The 27,993-nt window shown below is 43.2% G+C and overlaps 1 protein-coding gene across 1 annotated transcript in view; it reads right to left on the bottom strand.

Annotated features, from left to right (window-relative positions):
• Positions 1 to 401: 401 nt before the first annotated feature.
• The window catches only part of HBEGF (heparin binding EGF like growth factor), a 702,627-nt gene continuing 675,035 nt past the window's right edge, over positions 402 to 27,993 (bottom strand). The window contains exon 5 of the mRNA XM_082255679.1: positions 402 to 900. Within this exon, the coding sequence (XP_082111805.1) occupies positions 834 to 900 (67 nt within the window). The 3' untranslated portion in view covers positions 402 to 833. The remainder of the gene's footprint in view (positions 901 to 27,993) is intronic.

Here is a 27,993-nt window from a genome sequence, read left to right as displayed (position 1 = left end):
TCCAGCGATGTCCACAAGTCCCTCGGCCATCTGGGACTCTCCATTGGCTCCATTGTCAATCAAGTCAGTTAGGAGAGAGAGGGGGCGGGACCGAACGGTAGCTCCGTGTCTGAATGGACACATGGAGCTGCAGCTCGGCTTGGGTGTCCCCATAGCAAGCTGCCTTCTGTGGGGGCACTCCACAGAAGGGAGGGGCTAGGATCAGCAACGAGGGACCCGAGAAGAGGAGGATCCAGGCTGCTCTGTGCAAAACTAACCGCACAGAGGTGGTAAGTATAACATGTTTGCTATTTTAAAACAAAATAAAAGGAGACTTTAAAGTTAAACAATCACTTTAAGTTAACTGTAGTGCACGTCTGCAGATCTGAAGATGCACTGCAAAATGCATCGCTGTGAACCAGGCCTATAAGAGAATTGATCTGAGCTGTGTACTGAGAAAGAGCAGGAGGGAGGGGGTAGAGCAGATAGCCCAGAGCCAACATCAATCAGAGCAGATGGAAAGGAGGTAGATGTCCAAAAGATTGTTGCCGTAAGAATCCAGAGAAGACTGTAGCCCCTCCCACAAGTATTTACCTTGATTTTAATAGAAAAAGTGCACATTTTAGAAGACAGGAAAGATTTTTATGTATTAGCAGCTCACAGGAATTGGGATGAAGCTAACAAAACAAAAACCTATACTTCTCTTTTAATAACTAAATAATGGGAGATAATAAATACACAGCTTTTTAAAATCTTTAAGTCCTTAAGTATTGTTTCTTGAAATTAGGTGTAATCTTTTGCTAGAACTAATAAATCATTATGGGGTCTATTTCACACTTTCACAATACATTTCTTTACATAGGATGCCCAAACTTTGGCTTCTCTCCATTTTCCACACTATAAGCTCCTCTTCTATGGCACCTTGAAAAAGAAAAATGTTCAATAGTAAGAAAAGAATTACATACACAACATACTTTTAATTTTGCAAACTGCAGCAGGACATTCTATGCTGTAGGTATTTTGGAAAGTTAAAGTATACAGTATGTTAAATGATATACAAAAATGATGGCAGCATAGTGTATGCTGAGCACTGTATCAATAACCAAAAACAACACTGTCAACAAAGTACCTGTATTGGTTAGTTTTTCATTATGTCAAATTATTACTCTATTTCCATTTGCTTTCAGTGTAGCAGTGGCTGGGAATTGTGACTTTTCGCTTTCTGTTTAGACTAATAACATGCCCACTATGTGAGAAGAGGGCAAAAACACTGCTGGAATTTAAAGGCTAATTCCACTTTAGATTTTATTTTATTTTTTTATTTGATCAATATGGAATTTTAATTCTTCTCTATGGATAAAATACCTGTAGTATTTTCAGTTTGCAGAGTCCTTCAGGTGAAGCACTGTCCCCATGTGTCCATCTCTGTGAGAAGCACTGTTTCTCTTTAGATACCATACACCATGTTCTGTGGGTTGTATATGGTATCTCTGTGCAGCCCAGCACCAGTTTATTTCCGGACTCCCGAGTAGCGCCACCCACATTGCTGTGTAGGAACGGTGTACTGCCGAATTTTCCAACCTGCTGAGATCTCAAACCGCGTCACGTCCTGTCGGAGATCTCGCTAATGTACCTCTACCGTGCATGCACCGCCTTGAAAGCTCGTTCACAGAGGACTCCAACTCCGTGCATGAGTTAGATTTCTCGGCAGCTCAATAAAATACTACTGCGCATGCGCGAATGGCAATGCCTTTTCACGGAGAACTCCAACTCCATGCACGAGAGTTGGACTTCTCGGCAACTCAATAGAATACTACTGCGCATGCGCCCGTGGACAGTGCACAAGTTGGAGCTTTTGGCAAATAATAACCCCTGCACAGTAAAATCCCCCACAATAACGTGTACAATTAAGCCTGAAAAGGAATGCTGGGATTTATAGTTCTTCAAAAAAAAATTGTGAATTGTGAAAAAAAACACAATTGTGAACAGCGCGTAATGGGGGACACAGGCTGTATGACGGCGGGGAACACAGGCTGCGTTATGGGGGACACAGGCTTCTTGACGGCGGGTAACACAGGTTGCGTTTATGGGGGGCACAGGCTGGATGACGGTGGGGAACACAGGCTGCGTTATGGGGGACACCGGCTTCATGACGGTGGGTAACACAGGCTGCGTTTATGGGGGGCACAGGCTGCATGATGGGGGGCACAGGTTGGATGATGGTGGGTAACACAGGCTGCATTTATGGGGGACACAGGCTGCGTGATGGGGGTCAGGCTGGATTACGGCAACACAGGTTGGATGATGGTGGGTAACACAGGCTGCGTTTATAGGGGACACAGACTGCGTGATGGGGGGCACAGTCTGGATGATGGGGGGACACAGGCCGGATGACGGCAGGGAACACAGCCTGCTTTATGGGGGACACAGGCTGCGTGATGGGGGATACAGGCTGCGTGATGGGGGACACAGGCTGGATGACGGCGGTGTGTACAATAGGTGCAGTCACGGTAGACGAACTTTGAGGGGACACAGCTCGGGCCCTGAATGAGTCCAGGGTCTCAAATTTGGCACAGAGATATAGGAGGCTCCATAAACGCAGCCTGTGTTACCCGCCGTCATCCAGCCTGTCCCCATCACGCAGCCTGTATCCCCCATAAGGCAGCCTGTGTTCCCTGCCATTGTGAAGCCTGTGTCCCCCATAAACGCAGCCTGTGTTACCCCTGTCATCCAACCTGTGCCCCCCATCACACAGTCTGTGCCCCCCATAAACATAGCCTGTGTTACCCGCCGTCATTCAACCTGTGTCCCCCATAAACGCAGCCTGTGTCCCCCATAAACGCAGCCTGTGTCCCCCATAAACGCAGCCTGTGTTACCCGCCGTCATCCAGCCTGTCCCCATCACGCAGCCTGTGTCCCCTATAAGGCAGCCTGTGTTCCCCATAAACGCAGCCTGTGTTACCCGCCGTCATCCAACTTGTGCCCCCCATCATGCAGCCAGTGTCCCCGCCATCATCCAGCCTGTCCCCCATAAGGCAGCTTGTGTTCCCCGCCATCATGAAGCCTGTGTCCCCCATAAACGCAGCCTGTGTTACCCGCTGTCATCCAACCTGTGTCCCCCATAAACGTAGCCTGTGTTACCCGCCGTCATTCAACCTGTGTCCCCCATAAACGCAGTCTGTGTCCCCCATCACGCAGCCTGCGTTCCCCGCCGTCATCTAGCTTGTGTCCTCCATTACGTGATGTTCACTATTCTGTTTTTTTTTTTTTTTTTTGCTATAAATCCCAGCATTCCCTTTCAGGCTTAATTGTACACGTTACTGTGGGGTATTTTACTGTGCAGGGGTTATTATTTACCAAAAGCTGCAACTTGTAGCCAAAAGCTCCAACTTCAACACGTTACTGTGGGGGATATAGCACTGTGCAGGGGTTATTATTTGCCAAAGCTCCAATTTGTGCACTGTCCACGGGCGCATGCGCAGTAGTATTCAATTGAGCTGCCGAGAAGTCTAACTCATGCACAGAGTTGGAGTCCTCTGTGAACAAGCTGTCAAGGCGGCGCATGCGCGGTAGCGGTAAAATGGTGAGATCTCCGACCGGAAGTGACGCGATTGGAGATCTCGGCAGGTTGGAAAATTCGGCAGTACAAAGGCCTCTGGGAGCATCAGTCTTCTGCCTCAATGCCAGGACCCCGCCCCCTGCTAATTTTGCACTCCCTAGTAGCTCCGCCCACATTGCAATGACGTGCTATATGGGAGCAGCCTCTGGGACTAAAAGCCATCTGTTTGTATACTGAGAGCGAGTGCAAGAGCTTGGCCCCCCGCAGGTAGTAATTTGCATGTGCATGTGTTAGCCTGTGTAGCCTGTGTGCCTAATTAAATTTAAACTAAATCTATACTAGATGTCTGAGTTACCTTCTTTGTTTTGTAGCAGTTGAGTTTATTCCAATAGGCTGTTATATGTGACCCAGGTACTCAATTTTTTTTGTTTTTGGGTCTTTTTTTTTAATTTTTAGAACTGTCTTTTTTTCAAGCCTTTATTTTTTTTTTCTCAATATTTTGGACTTAGTGGATAGATAGATAGATAGATAGATAGATAGATAGATAGATAGATAGATAGATAGATAGATAGATAGATAGATAGATAGATAGATAGATAGATAGATAGATAGATAGATAATCCAATGGCTGCCACCGCACACAAATCAGGGATAAAAAATGGGCCCGGGTGCACAGCAGAGACTGCAGTGCATATAAACCAAAAAAAAAGAGCGGCACAATGACCGTTTTAATCGACGTTTCGACGAGGCACAAGCATTCTGAGGAAGACAAGCTTGTGCCTCCTCGAAACGTTGATTAAAACGGTCATTGTGCGTTTACCTTTCAAGACCCGGGAGTGCTGCTCTTTCTTTTGGTGTGTGTGTGTGTGTGTATATATGTATGTGTGTATATATATATATATATATATATATATATAGTGGGGATTGAAAGTTTGGGCACCCCAGGTAAAAATTTGAGTTAATGTGCATAAACAAGCCAAAGAGAGATGGAAAAAAAAAAGGCATCAAATTACAGATTAGACATTCTTATAATATATCAACAAAAGTTAGATTTTATTTCCATCATTTACACTTTCAAAATAACAGAAAACAAAAAAATGGCATCTGCAAAAGTTTGGGCACCCTGCAGAGGTAATATCTTGTACTGCCCCCTTTGGCAAGTATCTCAGCTTGTAAACACTTTTTGTAGCCAGCCAAGAGTGTTTCAATTCTTGTTTGAGGTATCTTTGCCCATTCTTCCTTACAAAAGTCTTCCAGTTCTTTGAGATTTCTGGGCTGTCTGTCACTCACTGCTCTTTTAAGGTCTATCCATAGATTTTCAATTATGTTGAGGTCAGGAGATTGTGAAGGCCATGGCAAAACCTTCAGTTTACGCCTCTTGATGTAATCCCCGTGGATTTCGAGGTGTGTTTAGGATCATTATCCATTTGTAGAAGCCATCCTCTCTTTAACTTCAGCTTTTTCACAGATGGCATCAAGTTACCATCTAAAATTTGCTGAAATTTTATTGAATCCATTTTTCCTTCTACTCGTGAGATGTTCCCTGTGCCACTGGCTGCAATACAACCCCAAAGCATGATTGATCCACCCCCATGCTTAACAGTTAGACAGAGGTTCTTTTCATTAAATTCTGTGCCCCTTCTTCTCCAAACCTACCTTTGCTCATTCCGGCCAAAAAGTTAAATTTTAACCTCATCGGTCCACAGAACTTGTTTCCAAAATGCTTCAGGCTTGTCTATATGTTCATTTGCAAAGTTCAAACGCTGATTTTTGTGGTGAGGATGTAGAAGAGGGTTTTCTTGCGATGACTTTTCCATGAAGACCATATTTGTACAAGTATCTCTTTATAGTGGAATAGTGTACCACAACTCCAGTGTCTGCGGACTTTGCAAAGGCATTAGACACAGTTCCCCACATACGTATACTGTACAAACTAAGGTACGTAGGTTTGGACTCCAGGGGCAAGTCCAGAGGGTGGTGATAAATGGAGAGTACTCGGATTGGGCGGCTGTGGAAAGTGGGGTCCCCTGAGGATCTGTCCTTGGACCAATCCTGTTTAATTTATTCATAAACTACCTAGAGGATGGGATATCCAGCACAATCTCGGTATTTGCAGACGATACAAAGCTAAGAAGGGCAATAACTTCTACGCAGAATGTGGAAACCTTACAAGCAGACCTGAACAAAAAAATGGTGTGGGCAACTACATGGCAGATGAGGTTTAATGTAGAAAAATGTAAAGGTAATGCACTTGGGTGTCAGAAATACGAACACAAGTTACTCGCTAGGGGACCGACCTGTGGGTGAATCTAAGATGGAAAAGGACCTGGGGGTCCTAGTCGACCACAGGCTTGGCATGCAATGCCAAGCCACTGCAAGCAAAGCCAACAGAATACTGGCATCTATAAAAAAAGGGATTCACTCCAGAAATAAGATTATTCTCCCACTTTACAAGACTCTAGTCCAGCCACATCTTGAATATGCTGTCCAGTTCTGGGCACCGGTCCTCAGAAAGGATGTGCTGGAACTGGAGAGAGTCCAGAGAAGGGCAACAAAAATAATTAGAGGAATGGAGGACATCAACTATGAAGAAAGACTGCAAGCATTGAACTTATTCTCTCTGGAGAAGAGACGCTTGAGAGGGGATATGATATCAATGTACAAATACTGTACTGGTGACCATAGCATAAGGAACGAACTGTTCAGAGAAAGGGAATTCAATAAGACACGGGGCACTCACTAAAACTAGAAGAAAAGCGGTTTAACCTTAAACTACGTAAGGGTTTTTTTTACTGTCAGAGCAGTAAGGATGTGGAATTCTCTTCCACAAGCAGTGGTATCAGTAAAGAGCATCATTAGTTTCAAAAAACTATTAGATGAGCACCTTAAAGAACAAAACATAAAGGGGTATACAATGTACGGTTAACAACACACACACACCCACACACACTATGGGTTGACCTGGATGGACCGATGTCTTAACCATGTATAAACCATCCCCTCCCTCCTTGTCACTGGAGCAAACTTGGCAGTATGCTGCAGCTGTGGGAACATGACTGCTAGTTTCCTGTCCGTCATTGTCACTCCCTCTCTCTCTAGGTTCACGTTATTCCCTTCATCAACCTGGGAACCAACATCAAAGCTTTAAAATTGCTGCGCATCCTCCAGCAGCATGTCACTCACACTATGATTGAATAGTTCAGGTGACTTCTCCGTGCATGATGGTGGGGCGACAGAAGGAGTAGCTGCGGAGAAGGAGCCTGTGGAATGGGCCACTTTGGCAGCTGCGTTGGAAGGCAAACTACTGTGAGCGTGGGTGTCAGAGGACGAGTAGAATGAGGATGGCTTATTTATCTAATCTTTATCTAATCAATTGCCCTATATATATATATATATATATATATATATATATAGAGATCAATATAGGGTACACGCAACTGACTGATAGATACTCAATGGCCTGATATGATCTAATCAATAGCCCTATATATATATATATAGACAGAGATCAATAAAGGGTATACGCAACTGACCGATAGATAATCAATGGCCTGATATGATCTAATCAATTGCCCTGTATATACAGTGGGTACGGAAAGTATTCAGACCCCCTTAAATTTTTCACTCTTTGTTATATTGCAGCCATTTGCTAAAATCATTTAAGTTCATTCTTCTTCCTCATGAATGTACACATAGCACCCCATACTGACAGAAAAACACAGAATTGTTGACATTGTTGCAGATTTATTAAAAAAGAAAAACTGAAATATCACATGGTCCTAAGTATTCAGACCCTTTGCTCAGTATTTAGTAGAAGCCCCCTTTTGATCTAATACAGCCAGGAGTCTTTTTGGGAAAGATGCAACAAGTCTTTCACACCTGGATTTGGGGATCCTCTGCCATTCCTCCTTGCAGATCCTCTCCAGTTCTGTCAGGTTGGATGGTAAACGTTGGTGGACAGCCATTTTTAGGTCTCTCCAGAGATGCTCAATTGGGTTTAAGTCAGGGCTCTGGCTGGGCCATTCAAGAACAGTCACGGACTTGTTGAGAAGCCACTCCTTCGTTATTTAAGCTGTGTGCTTAGGGTCATTGTCTTGTTAGAAGGTAAACCTTCGGCCCAGTCTGAGGTCCAGAGCACTCTGGAGAAGGTTTTTGTCCAGGATATCCCTGTACTTGGCCGCATTCATCTTTCCCTCAATTGCAACCAGTCGTCCTGTCCCTGCAGCTGAAAAACACCCCCACAGTATGATGCTGCCACCACCATGCTTCACTGTTGGGACTGTATTGGATAGGTGATGAGCAGTGCCTTGTTTTCTCCACACATACCGCTTAGAATTAAGGCCAAAAAGTTCTATTTTGGTCTCATCAGACCAGAGAATCTTATTTCTCACCATCTTGGAGTCCTTCAGGTGTTTTTTTAGCAAACTCCATGCGGGCTTTCATGTGTCTTACACTGAGGAGAGGCTTCCGTCGGGCCACTCTGCCATAAAGCCCCGACTGGTGGAGGGCTGCAGTGATGATTGACTTTCTACAACTTTCTCCCATCTCCTGACTGCATCTCTGGAGCTCAGCCACAGTGATCTTTGGGTTCTTCTTTACCTCTCTCACCAAGGCTCTTCTCCCCCGATAGCTCAGTTTGGCCGGACGGCCAGCTCTAGGAAGGGTTCTGGTCGTCCCAAACGTCTTCCATTTGAGGATTATGGAGGCCACTATGCTCTTAGGAACCTTAAGTGCAGCAGAAATCTTTTTGTAACCTTGGCCAGATCTGTGCCTTGCCACAATTCTGTCTCTGAGCTCTTCAGGCAGTTCCTTTGACCTCATGATTCTCATTTGCTCTGACATGCATTGTGATCTGGAAGGTCTTATATAGACAGGTGTGTGGCTTTCCTAATCAAGTCCAATCAGTATAATCAAACACAGCTGGACTCAAATGAAGGTGTAGAACCATCTCAAGGATGATCAGAAGAAATGAAAAGCACCTGAGTTAAATATATGAGTGTCACAGCAAAGGGTCTGAATACTTAGGACCATGTGATATTTCAGTTTTTCTTTTTTAATAAATCTGCAACAATGTCAACAATTCTGTGTTTTTCTGTCAGTATGGGGTGCTATGTGTACATTCATGAGGAAGAAGAATGAACTTAAATGATTTTAGCAAATGGCTGCAATATAACAAAGAGTGAAAAATTTAAGGGGGTCTGAATACTTTCCGTACCCACTGTATATAGACAGAGATCAATAAAGGGTATACGCAACTGACCGATAGATACTCAATGGCCTGATATGATCTAATCAATAGCCCTATATATATAGATAGAGATCAATATAGGGTATATGCAACTGACCGATAGATACTCAATGGCCTGAAATGATCTAATCAATAGCCCTATATATAGACAGGGATTAATATAGGATTAAAGGATAGGATTGTGGAACATCTTAAATCCCATGGATTGCAAGATGAAAAACAACATGGGTTTACTTCAGGGAGATCATGTCAAACAAATCTTATAGATTTTTTTGACTGGGTGACTAAAATAATAGACGGTGGAGGTGCAGTAGACATTGCATATCTAGATTTTAGTAAGGCTTTTGACACTGTCCCACATAGAAGACTTATCAATAAACTGCAGTCATTGAGCATGGACTCCCATATTGTTGAGTGGATTAGGCAGTGGCTGAGTGACAGACAACAGAGGGTTGTAGTCAATGGAGAACATTCAGAACAAGGTCATGTTACCAGTGGGGTACCTCAGGGATCTGTACTGGGACCAATTTTGTTTAATATCTTCATAAGTGATATTGCAAAAGGCCTCGATGGTAAGGTTTGCCTTTTTGCTGATGACACAAAGATATGTAACAGGGTTGATGTTCCTGGAGGGAAACGCCAAATGGAAAAGGATTTAGGAAAACTAGAAGAATGGTCAGAACTCTGGCAACTGAAATTTAATGTGGATAAGTGCAAGATAATGCACCTGGGGCGTAAAAACCCAAGGGCAGAATATAGAATATTTGACACAGTCCTGACCTCGGTATCTGAGGAAAGGGATTTAGGAGTAATTATTTCAGAAGACTTAAAGGTGGGAAGACAATGTAATAGAGCAGCACGAAATGCCAGCAGAATGCTTGGATGTATAGGGAGAGGTATAAGCAGTAGAAAGAGAGAAGTGCTTATGCCGCTGTACAGAACACTGGTGAGACCTCACTTGGAGTATTGTGCGCAGTACTGGAGGCCATATCTCCAGAAGGATATAGATACTCTAGAGAGAGTTCAGAGAAGAGCTACTAAACTAGTACATGGATTGCAGGAAAAAACTTACTAGGAAAGGTTAAAGGACCTTAACATGTATAGCTTGGAAGAAAGAAGAGACAGAGGGGATATGATAGAAACTTTTAAATACATAAAGGGAATCAACTCGGTAAAGGAGGAGAACATATTTAAAAGAAGAAAAACTACCACAAGAGGACACAGTTTTAAATTAGAGGGGCAAAGGTTTAAAAGTAATATGAGGAAGTATTACTTTACTGAGAGAGTAGTGGATGCATGGAATAACCTTCCTGCAGAAGTGGTAGCTGCAAATACAGTGAAGGAGTTTAAGCATGCATGGGATAGGCATAAGGCTATCCTTCATATAAGATAGGGCCAGGGACTATTCATAGGATTCAAATATATTGGGCAGACTAGATGGGCCAAATGGTTCTTATCTGCCGACACATTCTATGTTTCTATAGGGTTTACGCAACTGACCGATAGACACTCAATGGCCTGATAGGATCTAATCAATTGCCCTATATAGATAGATAGATAGATAGATAGATAGATAGATAGATAGATAGATAGATAGATAGATAGATAGATAGATAGATAGATAGATAGATAGATAGATAGATAGATAGATAGATAGATAGAGATCAATATAGGGGATACTCAATGGCCTGATGTGATCGAATCAATAGTCCTACATATAGACAGAGATCAATATACGGTATATGCAACTGACCGATAGATACTCCATATGATCTAATCAACAGCACTATATATAGATTGAGATAAATATAGGGTATACGCAAGTGACAGATACTCAATGCCCGGATATGATCTAATCAATAGCTATATATATAGCTACAGATCAATAGAGGGTATACACAACTGACTGATAGCTACTCAATGGCCTGATAAGATCTAATCAATAGCCCTATATATACAGATAGAGATCAATAAAGGGTAAATGCAACTGACCAATAGATACTCAATGGCCTGATATGAGTTAATCAATAGCCCTATATATATATATATATATATAGATAGATAGAGATCAATATAGGGAATACGCAGATGACTGATAGATACTCAATGGCCTGATATGATCTAATCAAAAGCCCTATATATAGATAGAGATCATATAGGGTATACGCAACTGACTGACAGATACTCAATGGCCTGATATGATCTAATCAATTGCCCTATATATAGACAGAGATCAATATAGGGTATACGCAACTGAGCGATAGATGCTCAATGGCCTGATATGATCTAATCAATAGCCCTATATATAGATAGAGATCAATATAGGGTATACGCAACTGACCGATAGATACTCAATGGCCTGAAATGATCTAATCAATTGCCCTATATATAGACAGGGATTATTATAGGGTTTACGCAACTGACCGATAGATACTCAATGGCCTGAAATGATCTAATCAATTGCCCTATATATAGACAGGGATTAATATAGGGTTTACGCAACTGACCGATAGATATTCAATGGCCTGATATGATCTAATCAATTGCCCCATATAGATAGATAGATAGATAGATAGATAGATAGATAGATAGATAGATAGATAGATAGATAGATAGATAGATAGATAGATAGATAGATAGATAGATAGATAGATAGATAGATACAGTGGGTACGGAAAGTATTCAGACCCCCTTAAATTTTTCACTCTTTGTTATATTGCAGCCATTTGCTAAAATCATTTAAGTTCATTCTTCTTCCGCATGAATGTACACATAGCACCCCATACTGACAGAAAAACACAGAATTGTTGACATTGTTGCAGATTTATTTAAAAAGAAAAACTGAAATATCACATGGTCCTAAGTATTCAGACCCTTTGCTCAGTATTTAGTAGAAGCCCCCTTTTGATCTAATACAGCCAGGAGTCTTTTTGGGAAAGATGCAACAAGTCTTTCACACCTGGATTTGGGGATCCTCTGCCATTCCTCCTTGCAGATCCTCTCCAGTTCTGTCAGGTTGGATGGTAAACGTTGGTGGACAGACATTTTTAGGTCTCTCCAGAGATGCTCAATTGGGTTTAAGTCAGGGCTCTGGCTGGGCCATTCAAGAACAGTCACGGAGTTGTTGTGAAGCCACTCCTTCGTTATTTTAGCTGTGTGCTTAGGGTCATTGTCTTGTTGGAAGGTAAACCTTCGGCCCAGTCTGAGGTCCAGAGCACTCTGGAGAAGGTTTTTGTCCAGGATATCCCTGTACTTGGCCGCATTCATCTTTCCCTTGATTGCAACCAGTCGTCCTGTCCCTGCAGCTGAAAAACACCCCCACAGCATGATGCTGCCACCACCATGCTTCACTGTTGGGACTGTATTGGACAGGTGATGAGCAGTGCCTGGTTTTCTCCACACATACCGCTTAGAATTAAGGCCAAAAAGTTCTATTTTGGTCTCATCAGACCAGAGAATCTTATTTCTCACCATCTTGGAGTCCTTCAGGTGTTTTTTTTAGCAAACTCCATGCAGGCTTTCATGTGTCTTACACTGAGGAGAGGCTTCCGTCGGGCCACTCTGCCATAAAGCCCCGACTGGTGGAGGGCTGCAGTGATGGTTGACTTTCTACAACTTTCTCCCATCTCCTGACTGCATCTCTGGAGCTCAGCCACAGTGATCTTTGGGTTCTTCTTTACCTCTCTCACCAAGGCTCTTCTCCCCCGATAGCTCAGTTTGGCCGGATGGCCAGCTCTAGGAAGGGTTCTGGTCGTCCCAAACGTCTTCCATTTGAGGATTATGGAGGCCACTGTGCTCTTAGGAACCTTAAGTGCAGCAGAAATCTTTTTGTAACCTTGGCCAGATCTGTGCCTTGCCACAATTCTGTCTCTGAGCTCTTTAGGCAGTTCCTTTGACCTCATGATTCTCATTTGCTCTGACATGCATTGTGATCTGGAAGGTCTTATATAGACAGGTGTGTGGCTTTCCTAATCAAGTCCAATCAGTATAATCAAACACAGCTGGACTCAAATGAAGGTGTAGAACCATCTCAAGGATGATCAGAAGAAATGGAAAGCACCTGAGTTAAATATATGAGTGTCACAGCAAAGGGTCTGAATACTTAGGACCATGTGATATTTCAGTTTTTCTTTTTTAATAAATCTGCAACAATGTCAACAATTCTGTGTTTTTCTGTCAGTATGGGGTGCTATGTGTACATTCATGCGGAAGAAGAATGAACTTAAATGATTTTAGCAAATGGCTGCAATATAACAAAGAGTGAAAAATTTAAAGGGGTCTGAATACTTTCCGTACCCACGATAGATAGATAGATAGATAGATAGATAGATAGATAGATAGATAGATAGATAGATAGATAGATAGATAGAGATCAATATAGGGGATACTCAATGGCCTGATATGATCGAATCAATAGTCCTATATATAGACAGAGATCAATATACGTTATGCGCAACTGACCGATAGATACTCCATGGCCTGATATGATCTAATCAACAGCCCTATATATAGATTGAGATAAATATAGGGTATACGCAAGTGACAGATACTCAATGCCCGGATATGATCTAATCAATAGCCCTATATATATAGCTACAGATCAATATAGGGTATACACAACTAACTGATAGCTACTCAATGGCCTGATAAGATCTAATCAATAGCCCTATATATACAGATAGTGATCAATATAGGGTATACGCAACTGACCAATAGATACTCAATGGCCTGATACGAGTTAATCAATAGCCCTATATATATATATATATATATATATATATATATATATATATATATATATATATATATAGATAGATAGAGATAAATATAGGGAATACGCAGCTGACTGATAGATACTCAATGGCCTGATATGATCTAATCAATAGTCCTATATATAGACCGAGATCAATATAGGGTATATGCAACTGACCGATAGATACTCAATGGCCTGATATGATCTAATCAATAGCCCTATATATAGCTAGAGATCAATATAGGGTATACGGAACTGACCGATAGATACTCAAATGCCTGATATGATCTAATCAATAGCCCTATATATATATATATAGATAGTGATCAATATAGGGTATACGCAACTGACTGACAGATACTCAATGGCCTTATATGATCTAATCAATTGCCCTATATATAGACAGAGATCAATATAGGGTATACGCAACTGAGTGATAGATGCTCAATGGCCTGATATGATCTAATCAATAGCCCTATATATATAGATAGAGATCAATATAGGGTATACGCAACTGACCGATAGATACTCAATGGCCTGAAATGATCTAATCAATTGCCCTATATATAAATACAGATAGAGATCAATATCGGGAATACGCAGCTGACCGATAGATACTCAATGGCCTGATATGATCTAATCAATAGCCCTATATATATATAGATAGAGATCAATATAGGGAATACGCAGCTGAGTGATAGTTACTCAATGGTCTGATATGATTTAATCAATAGTCCTTATATAGACAGAGATCAATATAGGGTATACGCAACTGACCGATAGATACTCAATGGCCTGATATGATCTAATCAATTGCCCTTTATATATATATATTATATACAGTGTATATATATATATATATATATATATATAGATATATATATATAGATAGATAGAGATCAATATAGGGTATACGCAACTGACCTATAGATACTCAATGGCCTGATATGAGTAAATCAATATCCCTGTATATAGACAGAGACCAATATAGGGTATACGCAACTGACCGATAGATACTTAATGGCCTGATATGATCTAATCAATAGCCCTATATATAGATAGAGATCAATATAGGGTATACACAGCTGACCGATAGATACTCAATGACCTGATATGATCTAATCAATAGCCCTATATATAGATAGAGATCAAAATATTGTATAAGCAACTGACCGATAGATACTTGATGCCCGGATATGATCTAATCGATAGCCCTATATAAAGATAGAGATCAATATAGGGTATACGCAACTCACCAATAGATACTCAATGGCCTGATATGATCGAATCAAAATCCCTATATATAGAAAGAGATCACTATAGGGAATACGTAACTGACCGATAGATACTCAATTTTCTGATATGATCTAATCAATTGCCCTATATATATATATATATATATATAGACAAGGATCAATATAGTGTATATGCATCTGACCGATCGATACTCAATGGCCTGATATGATCTAATCAATAGCCCTATATATAGACGGAGATCAATATAGGGTATACGCAACTGTCCAATAGATAATCAATGGCCTGATATGATCTAATCAATTGCCCTATATATATATATATATATATATATATATATATATATATATATATATAGAGAGAGAGAGAGAGAGAGAGACAGAGATCAATATAGGGTATACGCAACTGACCGATACTCAATGGCCTGATATGATCTAATCAATTGCCTTATATTTATATAGCTAGAGATCAATATAGGGAGTACGCAGCTGACCAATAGATTCTCAATGGCCTGATATGATCGAATCAATATTTCTATATATAGACAGAGATCAATATAGGGTATACACAACTGACCGAAAGATACTCAATGGCCTGATATGATCTAATCAATTGCCCTTTATATAGACAGAGATGAATATAGGGTATACACAACTGACTGATAGATACTCAATGGCTTGATATGATCTAATCAATAGCCCTGTATATAGATAGAGATCAATATAAGGGTATACACAACTGACTGATATATACTCAATGGCCTTATATGATCTAATCAATAGCCCTTTATATAGATAGAGATCAATATAGGGTATACGCAACTGACCGATATATACTCAATGGTCTGAAATGATCTAATCAATAGCCCTATATATAGACAGACATCAATATAGGGTATACGCAACTGACCGATAGATACTCAATGGCCTGATATGATCTAATCAATTGCCCTTTATATATATATATATATATATATATATATATATATATATATATATATAGATCAATATAGGGTATACGCAACTGACTGTCTATATTTAGGGCTATTGATTAGACCATATCAGGCCATTGTGTATCAGAGATCAATATAGGGCATACGCAACTGACCAATAGATAATCAATGGCCTGATGTGATCTAATCAATTGCCCTATTTATATATATATATATATATATAGACAGAGATCAATATAGGGTATACGCAACTGACCAATAGATACTCAATGGTCTGATATGATCTAATAAATAGCCCTATTTATAGCTAGAGATCAATATAGGGTATACGCAACTGACCTATAGATACTCAATGGCCTGATATGATCTAATCAATTGCCCTATATATAGACAGTGATCAATATTGGGTATACATAACTGACCGATAGATACTCAATGGCCTGATATGATCTAATCAATTGCCCTATATATAGACAGTGATCAATATAGGGTATACATAACTGAATGTTAGATACTCAATGGCCTGATATGATCTAATCAATAGTCCTACAGTATATCTATATATATATAATTAGAGATCAATATAGGGTATACGCAACTGACCGATAGATACTCAATGGCCTGATATGATCTAATCCAATCATGTCCAAAGTCCGGCCCGCGGGCCAGTTGCGGCCCGTCCTTTAGTTTTGTACGGCCCCCTGAGACACTGCTGACTTTTGTCAATGCCTCCTCACATCCCCGCCCGATGCGGATGCGATGGCTCTGGAGCGGGGCCTCTGGCCTCCCTCGGCATCTCGGCTGCTCCCGAGTCCCGCTCCGCCCCCCTGCTCGTCTCGTTCTGCCCGGCACCGCCCACGACTGCGCGGGAGTGCAGAATGCCTTCTCTCCTTCACCGCACACAGCCATCTGTAGGAGCCGACTGAGGATCCTGTGGAGTTGACCGAGGAGATGTCACTTCTACAATCCTACTGCCTGTTTCAGTAAGTGTGATTTTATTCATAAAGTACTGATGCTTATTATTTCCTATATATATATATATATATTGTAAGGGATTAGCTCGGTGGTAGGCGTGGATGACCCCTTTGGGGGTGCGTTTTCACAGAGAGATAGCCGAGCAGAGGTTGAAAACAATAGTTTGGTTTATTAGGTCAATTTTCTTCATACCAGTGCATGCAGCAAAAACATCAAAATAAAATAAAAGACAAAATAAATCCTTGCCTCTGTGGGCGGCTACCTTCTCACGCTGGAACCTACCTAAGAAGTCTTCCCAACCTACTGTTGGGCCGACACTGCTGATCTTACAGCAGACACTCAAATGTCCATTTGTTTGCTTTTCACATATAAACATTGTCCATTGAACATGTCCCTTTGTTTTCTTTCACACAGAAACACTTCGTCTTCTCACCTTTGAGACGTCTTCACTCGTTTTTACCCTCCTGAGCGCACACCGCTTCAGGAGGTCTTCCCCATGCTCACTCAGCTTTCAGGGGGCACACAGGACTGTCCTCTACCCACATGGCGTCAGGATGCAGCCGTTTGTCTGCCTTCCTCTCCCAGCCCACACGGCGACAGGAGGCAGCACTCAATAGATTTTCTCTGGACAAATTATAGAGGCCTTGATCTCCTCATTCTGAACAGCTGAATGGTTTTCAACTTCCTGCTGCCTTTGGCAGCCGACACCCTATAATAATTAGTGAACTTTTCAAAGCAGGTGGGAATGTGTCTCCTCTCAGTGACTACATTCCCAGATTTACCTGACTTCCTGTCACATACCCCCCCCTCTTGTTTCAACCCTAGGGTTGGGACACATATTTCCAGGCACGCATGTGTCAGGCACTGCTGACTCACTGATAAGCCTCCTATTATCCTCAAGCTTCCGGATGAAACTGTTTTGTCATCTTCATTGACAGATTTCTCATAAATGCCACACAGTTTGTCTCTCATCTCATATACACATTCTTCAACTGCATTTTTGGCATCATTTTGCTCCTTCTCGTTTCTGTCATCTTCATTGACAGCTTTCTCATAAATGTCAGACAGCTTGTCCCTCATAACCGTCTGTCCAATCCACCATGGAGGACCGTGATCCATAGGCAACTCAATTGGGCTAGTCTTAATGTCTTCAACATTCTTAAGACGCCTCTCTCTGCAATCCATAAATGTTTTCCACAAAACTTTGAGAACCTTTGCTTCACTAAGCTTTGTTCCAAGTAGGGACTCTTGACATCCCTCTGTGACTTGAGTTGCCTCTCCATACAGCTGTACACAATCATTGACTTTTTGTTGTAAAAGGGAATGATCTTCCTTCTTGAGCTTTGCTTGCTCTAAGATGCTGTGCAGAGGATTTTCCAATTGAGACAACAGGCTGTCACACATTTCTTCAAAGTGACCCCTGTTCCTTTTCCCAGAGATATCAATATCATTCAAACATTTCATATTCATAGGCAGATCTGAAGCATTTGCACTCATCAACTTCTTAAACTTTTCGCCCTCCTGAGCGAGTCGCAGTAAAGGCCTACTATTTGATTTGATATTCAGTTTATATTTCTTGCCAAACTCTTCACAGAAGTAGCCAACCAGAACATCATCAACTTTCCTTCCACCAACATAGGGGTTAAAGGCAACAACACAGTTGAACCCAGCGATCTGGGTGGTATCCATTATAGACCTCCTCTCTGCATCAGTGAAGAAGCATGGAACTGCAACACATTCTTTTACAGGTTTCTTCAATGCACTTTCTGCTGAACTATTTGACCGCTCAAGGTCACCTAGTTCTTTTTCTCTATCTGAATTCCACATGGAATGCATCTCAAGATCACGATCAAACTTCTGCCACCCGTCTTTCACCAGTTCCATTTTGGAAACACTCCCTGAAAGGCACTTATTCATTTGCTTCACGTTTTCACCAACAGCCTTAGTTTTCCCCACTAGGTTTTCAGCCTGAACTGAGAAATCATCACATTTCTTACTCAGCTCCTTTGTTTGCTGAAGTTCTAATGATACATTTTCCAAGGCTTGAAGTTTTTGAAGGAACGGTTTATTCCAAAGGGGTGATTCCAGCCACATGTCATCACATTTCTGAGGCTCACTCAGGACAGACCCCAAAACACTGATCCTTTTAAAAACTGCATCAGGCACACTATCCCCTCTTTGGGACAGATCCTCTGTTGCCTGGAATTCCTCTTCCAGTTCCTGCAACGGAATCTTCATCTCTTCTACTTGCTGTTCTAAGGCTCGCTTAGACTTTTCTAGCTCCTGAACTCTTTTCACAACATCATCCTTGGAGCTGACCAATTCTTCCATTTCTGTACGCAGCTGTTTGTCAACACTTTCTAGTTCAGCCTTACACTCTAGAGCTTCCTCCAAAGAGCGAGCCAAGAACAGGGCTTTGCTCTCGTTATCACGCACCTCCGTTTCTGCACGGGCGCGTTCTTCTGCATATTTTGCAGACACAGTCTTCTCTTCACCAAGCATCTGATCAAACTTCTGTTTCACATCTTCAACACACTGTAATGAACCAACGCTTTCTTCCATGCGTTTTTTCATATCCGCTATCTGAGCTTGCAATGTTGCGACTTGCTCTGATAGGTTTTTCTTTGCTTCCGCCTCCTCTTTTAATTGATCCAGGAAGCCATTTTTCTCATCTTCCATTTGTTTGAGCTTTGTGCTAAAACTCAGCCTTTGACACCTCTCTTCCTGTAAGAGTTCCTGCGTGTCTTGCAGCTGCGATTCCAAGATAGAAAAATCTTCCGCAATTTCTCTAGATTTGCTGTCTGCTTGAGAAAGCCGATTTGTGACACTGTCCAACTCAACCTGCAATCGGTTTGCCTTCTCTAACAGCTTAGCACACAATCGGTCACCTTCTGACACCTTGACTTGCGATTCCAGAAGCCGTGCCTCTACTTTTTCCCTCTTATGTTCACAATCTCCTTTTCCCTGCATAAGAGCCTTCACCTCATTGGCTAGTTTCTGGGAATGAGACTGTAATTCTGCCACACAGGCTTCTTTCTCCTTTAACTGCTGCTGGAAACGTTGGGCTTCACCTTTCCAACTTTCACAGTCTGCACGTAATTCATCTACCACATTGCTCAAAGTGGTGAGCTCATACACAGTACTCAGTAATTTAGCCTCTCTTTCACTTTTCTCGTTGTCGCTGAGAGACAATGTCGTTTTCAGAGCGACATTCTGTTCCTGCGACTCCTGCAGGTCTATTTTTGTAACTTCCAAACACTGAAGACTTTTTTCCAGCTGATTACGCAACTCCAACATTTCACACATACTTTGCTTCTGCAAAGTCTGAATTTCAATTTCCTTTTCCATGAGGATGGTATCTTTCTCCTTTATAGTGTCTTGACATTTTTGCAACTCGACCAAAAGAAGAGCAGTGGTTTCTTCCCACTGTGACACATGAGACTTGAGTAGTTCATTCGTTTCCTGCAAGTTTCTATGCTCCATCTTAAGCAATTCCACGGCTTGTTCCTTTTCTTCCATTTTCCGTTGCAAGGCATCCAACTCAGCCCTGCACCCATACTCGGTTTCCTCCAAACCGATGGCCTCCATTGGCTGCTGGCGTCTCTGTTTCCAGCCTGCCATGCTCTCTTGATGAGCCTTTTGTTGAGCTGCAAAGCTCCGCTGAAAATCCGCATTTGCCTGCTGTTGAGCTGCATTTGCCTGCTGTTGAGCTGTATTTGATATAATCAGTTGTTTCAACATCTCCTCCATTTTGAGCTTACTTTTCATCTGAGCACACTGCGTCTCCATAGCAGTTTCATCAGTGTTGCTAGGGACAACAACCTTCCTCTTTAGTAGACTCTCTTTAGGCATGGATGGGGCTGGTTCAGACGGTAGCATCCCCTCCATCCATAGAATCCGGTTTCTCATTTCATCTATCTTTGCATTTTTCAGGCGTTTGGAACGCCCCATCTTCAATAACTCCACAAACAAATTTTTCACAGTCCAGCAAAAAATTTTCAGACCACTGTCTCTTTAACACATGTAGTTTTTCTCTCTCTTGCAAGATCTCTTTTCCTGCACACACAGTTTGTGCAGTCACTTGCACCAGACACAACAAAGTTCATCAAATAATTTTGAGACCGCTGTCTCTTTAAAACACTTTTTTTTTTTTTCTGTCAGGATCTTCTCTCCTGCACACATAGATTGTGCAATCTCATGCACCAGATAAAGTTCATCAAACATTTGCACTTCTTTGCAAGGATCTCTGCTTCTGCCCACTGCATACCTCCACCATATGTAAGGGATTAGCTCGGTGGTAGGCGTGGATGACCCCTTTGGGGGTGCGTTTTCACAGAGAGATAGCCGAGCAGAGGTTGAAAACAATAGTTTGGTTTATTAGGTCAATTTTCTTCATACCAGTGCATGCAGCAAAAACATCAAAATAAAATAAAAGACAAAATAAATCCTTGCCTCTGTGGGCGGCTACCTTCTCACGCTGGAACCTACCTAAGAAGTCTTCCCAACCTACTGTTGGGCCGACACTGCTGATCTTACAGCAGACACTCAAATGTCCATTTGTTTGCTTTTCACATATAAACATTGTCCATTGAACATGTCCCTTTGTTTTCTTTCACACAGAAACACTTCGTCTTCTCACCTTTGAGACGTCTTCACTCGTTTTTACCCTCCTGAGCGCACACCGCTTCAGGAGGTCTTCCCCATGCTCACTCAGCTTTCAGGGGGCACACAGGACTGTCCTCTACCCACATGGCGTCAGGATGCAGCCGTTTGTCTGCCTTCCTCTCCCAGCCCACACGGCGACAGGAGGCAGCACTCAATAGATTTTCTCTGGACAAATTATAGAGGCCTTGATCTCCTCATTCTGAACAGCTGAATGGTTTTCAACTTCCTGCTGCCTTTGGCAGCCGACACCCTATAATAATTAGTGAACTTTTCAAAGCAGGTGGGAATGTGTCTCCTCTCAGTGACTACATTCCCAGATTTACCTGACTTCCTGTCACAATATATATATATATATATATATATATATATATATATATATATATACCATATTTATCGGCGTATAACACGCGTCGGCGTATAACACGCACCTCAATATTTGGAGAGAAATTTCAGGAAAAAAATTTAAAATAAACAGCTTTGAACTCAGAACATTTTTTTTTATATCAAATGACATCTCACCAGTGCCCATGAATGCATCCTTATCAGCAGTGTCCAGCAATGCATCTTTACCAGCAGTGTCCATATATGCAGCCTCACTAGCAGTGTCCATATATGCAGCCTCACCAGCAGTGTCCATATATGCAGCCTCACCAGCAGTGTCCATATATGCAGCCTCAATATATGCAGCCAATCAGCAGTGTCCATATATGCAGCCCATCAGCAGTGTCCATATATGCAGCCTCAATATATGCAGCCTCGCAAGCGCAGTGGCCAAATATGCAGCCTCGCAAGCACCATTGGAACTGTCCGAATATGTTTTAACCACCTCCCACCCGGGCCATTGTAAATATACGGCCGGGTGGGAGTCTCCTCCTTCTGATCGGACGTTCCGGAACGTCTTTCAGAAGGAGAGAGATCGCGCTGCCGCGGGCACACGCAGCGGCGCGATCTCGATGTGCCTGTGTCCCTCGGACACAGAGCAACATCATTCGGCAGGAGGGCCCTGTGATTGGCCCTCCTGATCACATGACGGCTGTGTCCAATCACAGCCGTCATGTAATGTAAATAGAGCCGTTGTAACGGCTTCGATCTCTTCTCCTCCTGACAGATCCTGTCAGTGAGGAGAAGAGGGATGATTGGTGCTGCAGCGGGGGTGATCAGTGAGTATTTATAATTACTCACTGATCACAGGGGGGGGTCTGTGCTGGTAATCAGAACATTGATTACCAGTGCAGCCCTGGGGGGGAGGGGTGCCACTTAGCCACCAGGGATGGCCACCCATGACCACCAGGGATGCCCACCATGGCCACCAGGGATGGCAAGCAGGGCTCAGAGAGCCCCCCAGTGCCCTCCCTATCAGTGTTGCCCACCAATGCCATCTATCAGTGCTGCCCACCAGTGCCGTTATTGCCATCTATCAGTGCCGCCCACCAATGCCCAATTATTGCCCACCAGTGCTGCCTATCAGTGCCCATCAGTGCCCCCCATCAGTGCCACCCATCAGTGCCGATCATTGCTGCCCAACAGTGCCACCTATCAGTGCCCATCAGTGCCGCCAATCAGTGCCCATCAGCGCTGCCTATCAGTGCCCACCAATGCTGAATATCAGTGCTATCTATCAGTGCCACATATCAGTGCCCATCAGTGCTGCATATCAGTGCTACCTATCAGTGCCCATCAGTGCTGCATATCAGTGCCACCCCATCAGTGCCACCCCATCAGTGTCTCCTCATCAGTGCCTGTCAGTGCGGCATCATCAGTGCTCATCAGTGCAGGAAAAAACATATCTATTTACAAAATTTTATAACCTAAACAAAAAAACTTTTTTTTTTTTTTTTTTCAAACTTTTCAGTATTTTTTATTTGTGCACCAAAAAATAAAAAACATGATGGTGATCAAATACCACCAAAAGAAAGCTCTATTTGTGGGGAAAAAATGACACAAATTTGGTTTAGGTACAGTGTTGCATGACTGCGCAATTGTCATTCAAATTGCAACAGCGCTAAAAGCTGAAAATTGGTCTGGGAAGGAAGGGGGTTTAAGTGCCCAGTATTGAGGTGGTTAAAAAAGGGCGGGAAGCAGCGCCGAGAGCAGAAGGGGCGGGCCGGGCCGAGGAGATGGAAGGACGAGCTGTCATAAGAGCAGAAGGGGGCGGTGCGGGCCTGGCCGAGGAGAAGGGAGAACGAGCGAGCGCAGTCATCGGAAGTCCCGCCTCCTCTGCCGAGACGTGTGACGTCTGTCATAGGCGGGACTTCAGATGACTGTGCTCGCTCGTTCTCCCTTCTCCTCGGCCCGGCCCGCCCCCTTCTGCTCTAATGACAGCTCGTCCTTCCTTCTCCTTGGCCCGGCCCGCGCCCACCTGCTCTAATGACAGCTTGTCGTTCCTTCTTCTCGGCCTGGCCCGCCCCGCCCCTTCTGCTCTTGCAGCGTCCCACTCATGACACGTGGGAACTGCAAATGTATTATTTCTTTGTCATTGCTATATTTTGCATGTGCATTGCTACACCTGTTCAATCCCTGTTCATAGGCTGGTCAAGTGTGGTTCATACTTCCCACCACAAGATGGGGATAGCACCACTTTGGGATATCTATCCCAGCTCAGGTTTATCTGTGGTCAGTTGTGCAGTTCAGGAAGTGAGAGGGTACAGGAGAGAAGCACCATGTAGAAGGCTAGTGAAGGTCAGTCCAGAGAAGGGACAAATTGGAACTGCTTAAATCAAAGGGTAAAAGCCACCAAACGGCAGCAAGACCTTTGAGAATAAAGGTGAAGGATTTCCTTAGCCACTGGCAACCTCACCAAATTTCACTGGATTCTAAAGGGACCAGGAACAAGTAAGCATTATACTGAACCACAGCCTGAGACAAGACCTACCAAAACCTATTAACAGTGGATCAGCAGAATTCCTCTATTTACCCAGAGACTGTATTCTATCTGGATGTTTGTACTGCAACCAAAACCAGTCACAGTAAAAGTTGTGAGTTGTATCCTACCACTGTCTACCTCATTCTTCAACATTGCTACTACAACTGGTTGTACCACCATTAACGGTACTGGCGTCACGACAAATACCACCAAGGGACCCAGCCACCACAAGCACTCTAAACACCCCTGTCATCACGGGCACCTCAACCACCATCTTGGCTGGCGTGTCCCTATCACAGAGCGTGCCCCGGAGGATTTCGTGCTGTCTTCCTCTTCACTGTGCGACCAGCCCAGGGAGGCTTTCTGCTAACCGTGAGTAAACCGATGAACTGTATTATTTCTGTCTCTCATCGGCCCACCGTGCACCTCACGTGTCGCCCCTGCGGTTCTGGCTCGTCGCATAAAAATTTGGCGTCACGAACAGGATATTAACCCCTGCGCCTTATCTAAAAGACTGTCGCATCAGAATAAGCCCCTTTGCTTTATTGAGAGACTGTTTACTTATTGCACACTGTGTGGGGCCACAGAACTGTTTAAACTGTTTCAAAGTCGCATGGAATTGTTATCCCAGTTATCAGCATAAAAATCGCAGCATCCAAAGAGAGGAAATCAGACGTTTGTGTGTCAACAAAACTGCTTGCTGTGTTTGAATTGACTGTTTCTATTCACTTAAAATGGCCGCCGGAGGCCTTCTTCTTCAAAAATGTCTGTGCCATCACTGTGGATAAGTTAGTGACACCCCCTGGAAAGCGGGAAAGTTTGGTGCCACCCATTTATGCAAAATTGTCCAGCCAGCCCGCCTTACCTTTGCTGTGTCAATCCTGGGAGGAGAGTGTGACAAGCGCACGCCCCAGAAGTCACGAGACTTTGCATGCGAGCAAAAGAGAAAATAATCGCATTGCTTGCCGTCCGAGCAGTAATCGCAACCTGTCATTTGCCTCTACTAACTATAAGCAGCACTAATAGCAGGAACTCTGCCAGAGACCCAAAATCAACATTGCTGCAGCATTGTATTCAGCTGGCATTAAATTCTTAAAGGGCCATACACCCGCAAGACAGCAGTCGCCCATAGCAACACTGCACAGAAAGTGTCTAAAAACGCATTTGACTTACCTAACTATAATTCACCTGCTGTCACCATGTCTGTGCAGGAAGATGACGTGCAGCCTGACCTCAGAGGACCCCCTGCATCAGCCACAGTCGGTCCCAGTACAATACCAACTGCTGCAGCACCAAGCTTAATGCCTTTAACCATGCCTTATTATTTTGGGGCCCCCTGGTTCCCACGATATTCTGGAGAAATTCATACTTTAAGGGACTTTAAAGAAAAAATTCTTGCTGTGTTCAGATTGTACCCTGTATCCTCAGAGCAACGGATGGAGATTCTTCTTGCGCAATTGGAAGGAGCTGCGCTCAGAGAAGTGAAATCTTGGCCGAGCTCAGAGAGAAAGACCATGGAGCAGATTTTTGAACGTCTCTACACCACCTTTGAACCCAGAACCGTGTCAGAGGTCAAGATGAGGTTCTTCAGCAAGAAACAGCAATCTGGTGAGTCACTCAGAGACTTTGCATTATCTTTGCAGGAAGCCCTTAGAGCTGTTGTCCAAGTAGACCCCCGTGAGGCAGAGAATCAGAACAAAACCCTGAAAGAACAATTTATTGAAGGCGTCCATACAGACAATCTAAAGAGCCAACTAAGAATGTTAGCCGCCCAACATCCAGGAGCTACCTTCTTAGATTTTAAAGAATTAGCTATCAGCATACTGGGAAAAAGCCCACCAACAGAACCTGTTAGATCTGTTGAAGTGCCTGTATCACAGCTGGTTACCCCTGCAAAGTCTTTACCTATAGTCAGTCAGGCAACCCAAGCTCCAGTTCCTGACGCAGTTGCCGCCTTGACTGAGCAAGTCCATTTCCTGACTAAAAGTCTGGAGAAAGTCCACCAAAAGTTGGAACAATGGGAGAAACCATTAATGCTAGAGGATGAGAAACCTGTGTCCAGAAGACTCTTCCCCTCTAATTATAGAGAGACTTATTCCAGAAATTCTGGTGGACGCCCCCCTGACCGCACTAGTACCCCTAAGCGGCCAATCTGCACGTACTGTCACAAGCCAGGCCATACAGAAGCAACCTGCTGGCAGTTAAACAGGGAAACCCCCGAGGCCAAGGACCACCCCTCGGGAGTTAAACCAATAGGTCCAGAAGATCCCCACTGGATGCCAAGATACGTTGGATCCCGTCCTGAAGTGGCACTTCAAATAAACGGAGTTCCTTTTGTTGCCCTAGTTGACACCGGATCCCAAGTCACCACTATCCAACAAGCAGCCTTTGAAAAATACTGGGATCAAAATCAGCTTACCCAGCCTCCAGAATCCTGGCTGAGTCTCATAGCCAGTAACGGCAAACCCATACCAGTCCATGGTTATTGGGAACCTACCATTCAAGTAGGAGGAACTACACTACCTCGACAAGGCCTTATTGTGGTACGAGTCAGAGACAATAACCCTAACCCTCCAATAGTCCTAGGAATGAATGTCCTCAGGAACTGTTATGTTGAGATGCTAGAAGCCTTGCACCAGTTAGTGCCTACTGCCTCTCCTGATTCTAAGAAGGTGATCCAACAAACCATCCGTGTACTAAATGCGCAACAGAGATTCACCAACGAAAAAGGAGAAATTTGCTGTGCCCGCATCCGGGATAAGCAAGCTGTGATCCTCAAACCCAACACCGAAACTCTCTTGTGGTGCCGAGCTGTAGTCGGAATTCAAGGTCAAGACTACCAAGCCCTGGTAGAGCCTGTTGTTTTGGAAGACTATCCTCTAGTTAGAGCTGCAAGGAGCCTAGTAACCGTCTCTGAAGGTAAAGTGCCTATACGACTCCTAAACTTGAGTGATAGCAGTGTAACACTAACAAAACACCGTCCTATTGCACAGTTAATTCAAGTCACTTTTCAAGATGTCATCAGTGTGGCTACAGCTACCACAGAGCAAATTACCAAGAGACAGAACCCACAGGACCAAAATGTAAACACATCCTGGTGGAAAGAACTTCATGTGGGAGATGCTTCCACACCAGCAAACCAAATTGAGGGCGTACTAAAAATTGTGAAGGAGCTTCACCGTGCCTTCAGTAAGCATTCCACAGACTATGGAGAAGTGGATATCATCAAGCACTCCATCCCTACAGGTTCACACCCACCGATCAAGGAAAGATATCGGCCTATATCACCAACTATGTACCAATCCGTAAAGCAAATGATCCAAGAGATGAAGGACTCCAATGTTATTAGAGACAGCCATAGTCCATGGGCTGCACCTCTAGTCCTTGTCCGTAAAAAGGATGGTAACATCAGATTCTGTGTGGATTACAGAAAAATTAACCAAATCGCCCACAAGGATGCTTATCCTTTACCACGCATAGAGGAATCTTTGACAGCTTTAGGATCTTCAGCCTACTTCTCTACCCTTGATTTAACAAGTGGATACTGGCAAGTACCTATGGCACCTGAAGATCGTGAGAAGACTGCATTTACCACCCCTATGGGCCTATTTGAGTTCAACTGCATGCCTTTTGGACTTTGCAATGCGCCCGGAACTTTTCAAAGATTAATGGAGCGTTGTTTAGGACACAAAAATTTTGAAACCGTCCTGTTGTACTTAGACGATGTCATCATCTACTCAAAATC

Source organism: Pelophylax lessonae, assembly GCF_965119305.1.
Source record: "Pelophylax lessonae genome assembly, chromosome: 4".
Lineage (NCBI taxonomy): Eukaryota > Metazoa > Chordata > Amphibia > Anura > Ranidae > Pelophylax > Pelophylax lessonae.
The sequence above is the reverse complement of the archived record's forward strand: the minus strand, read 5'-3'. Positions and strand labels throughout refer to the sequence as shown.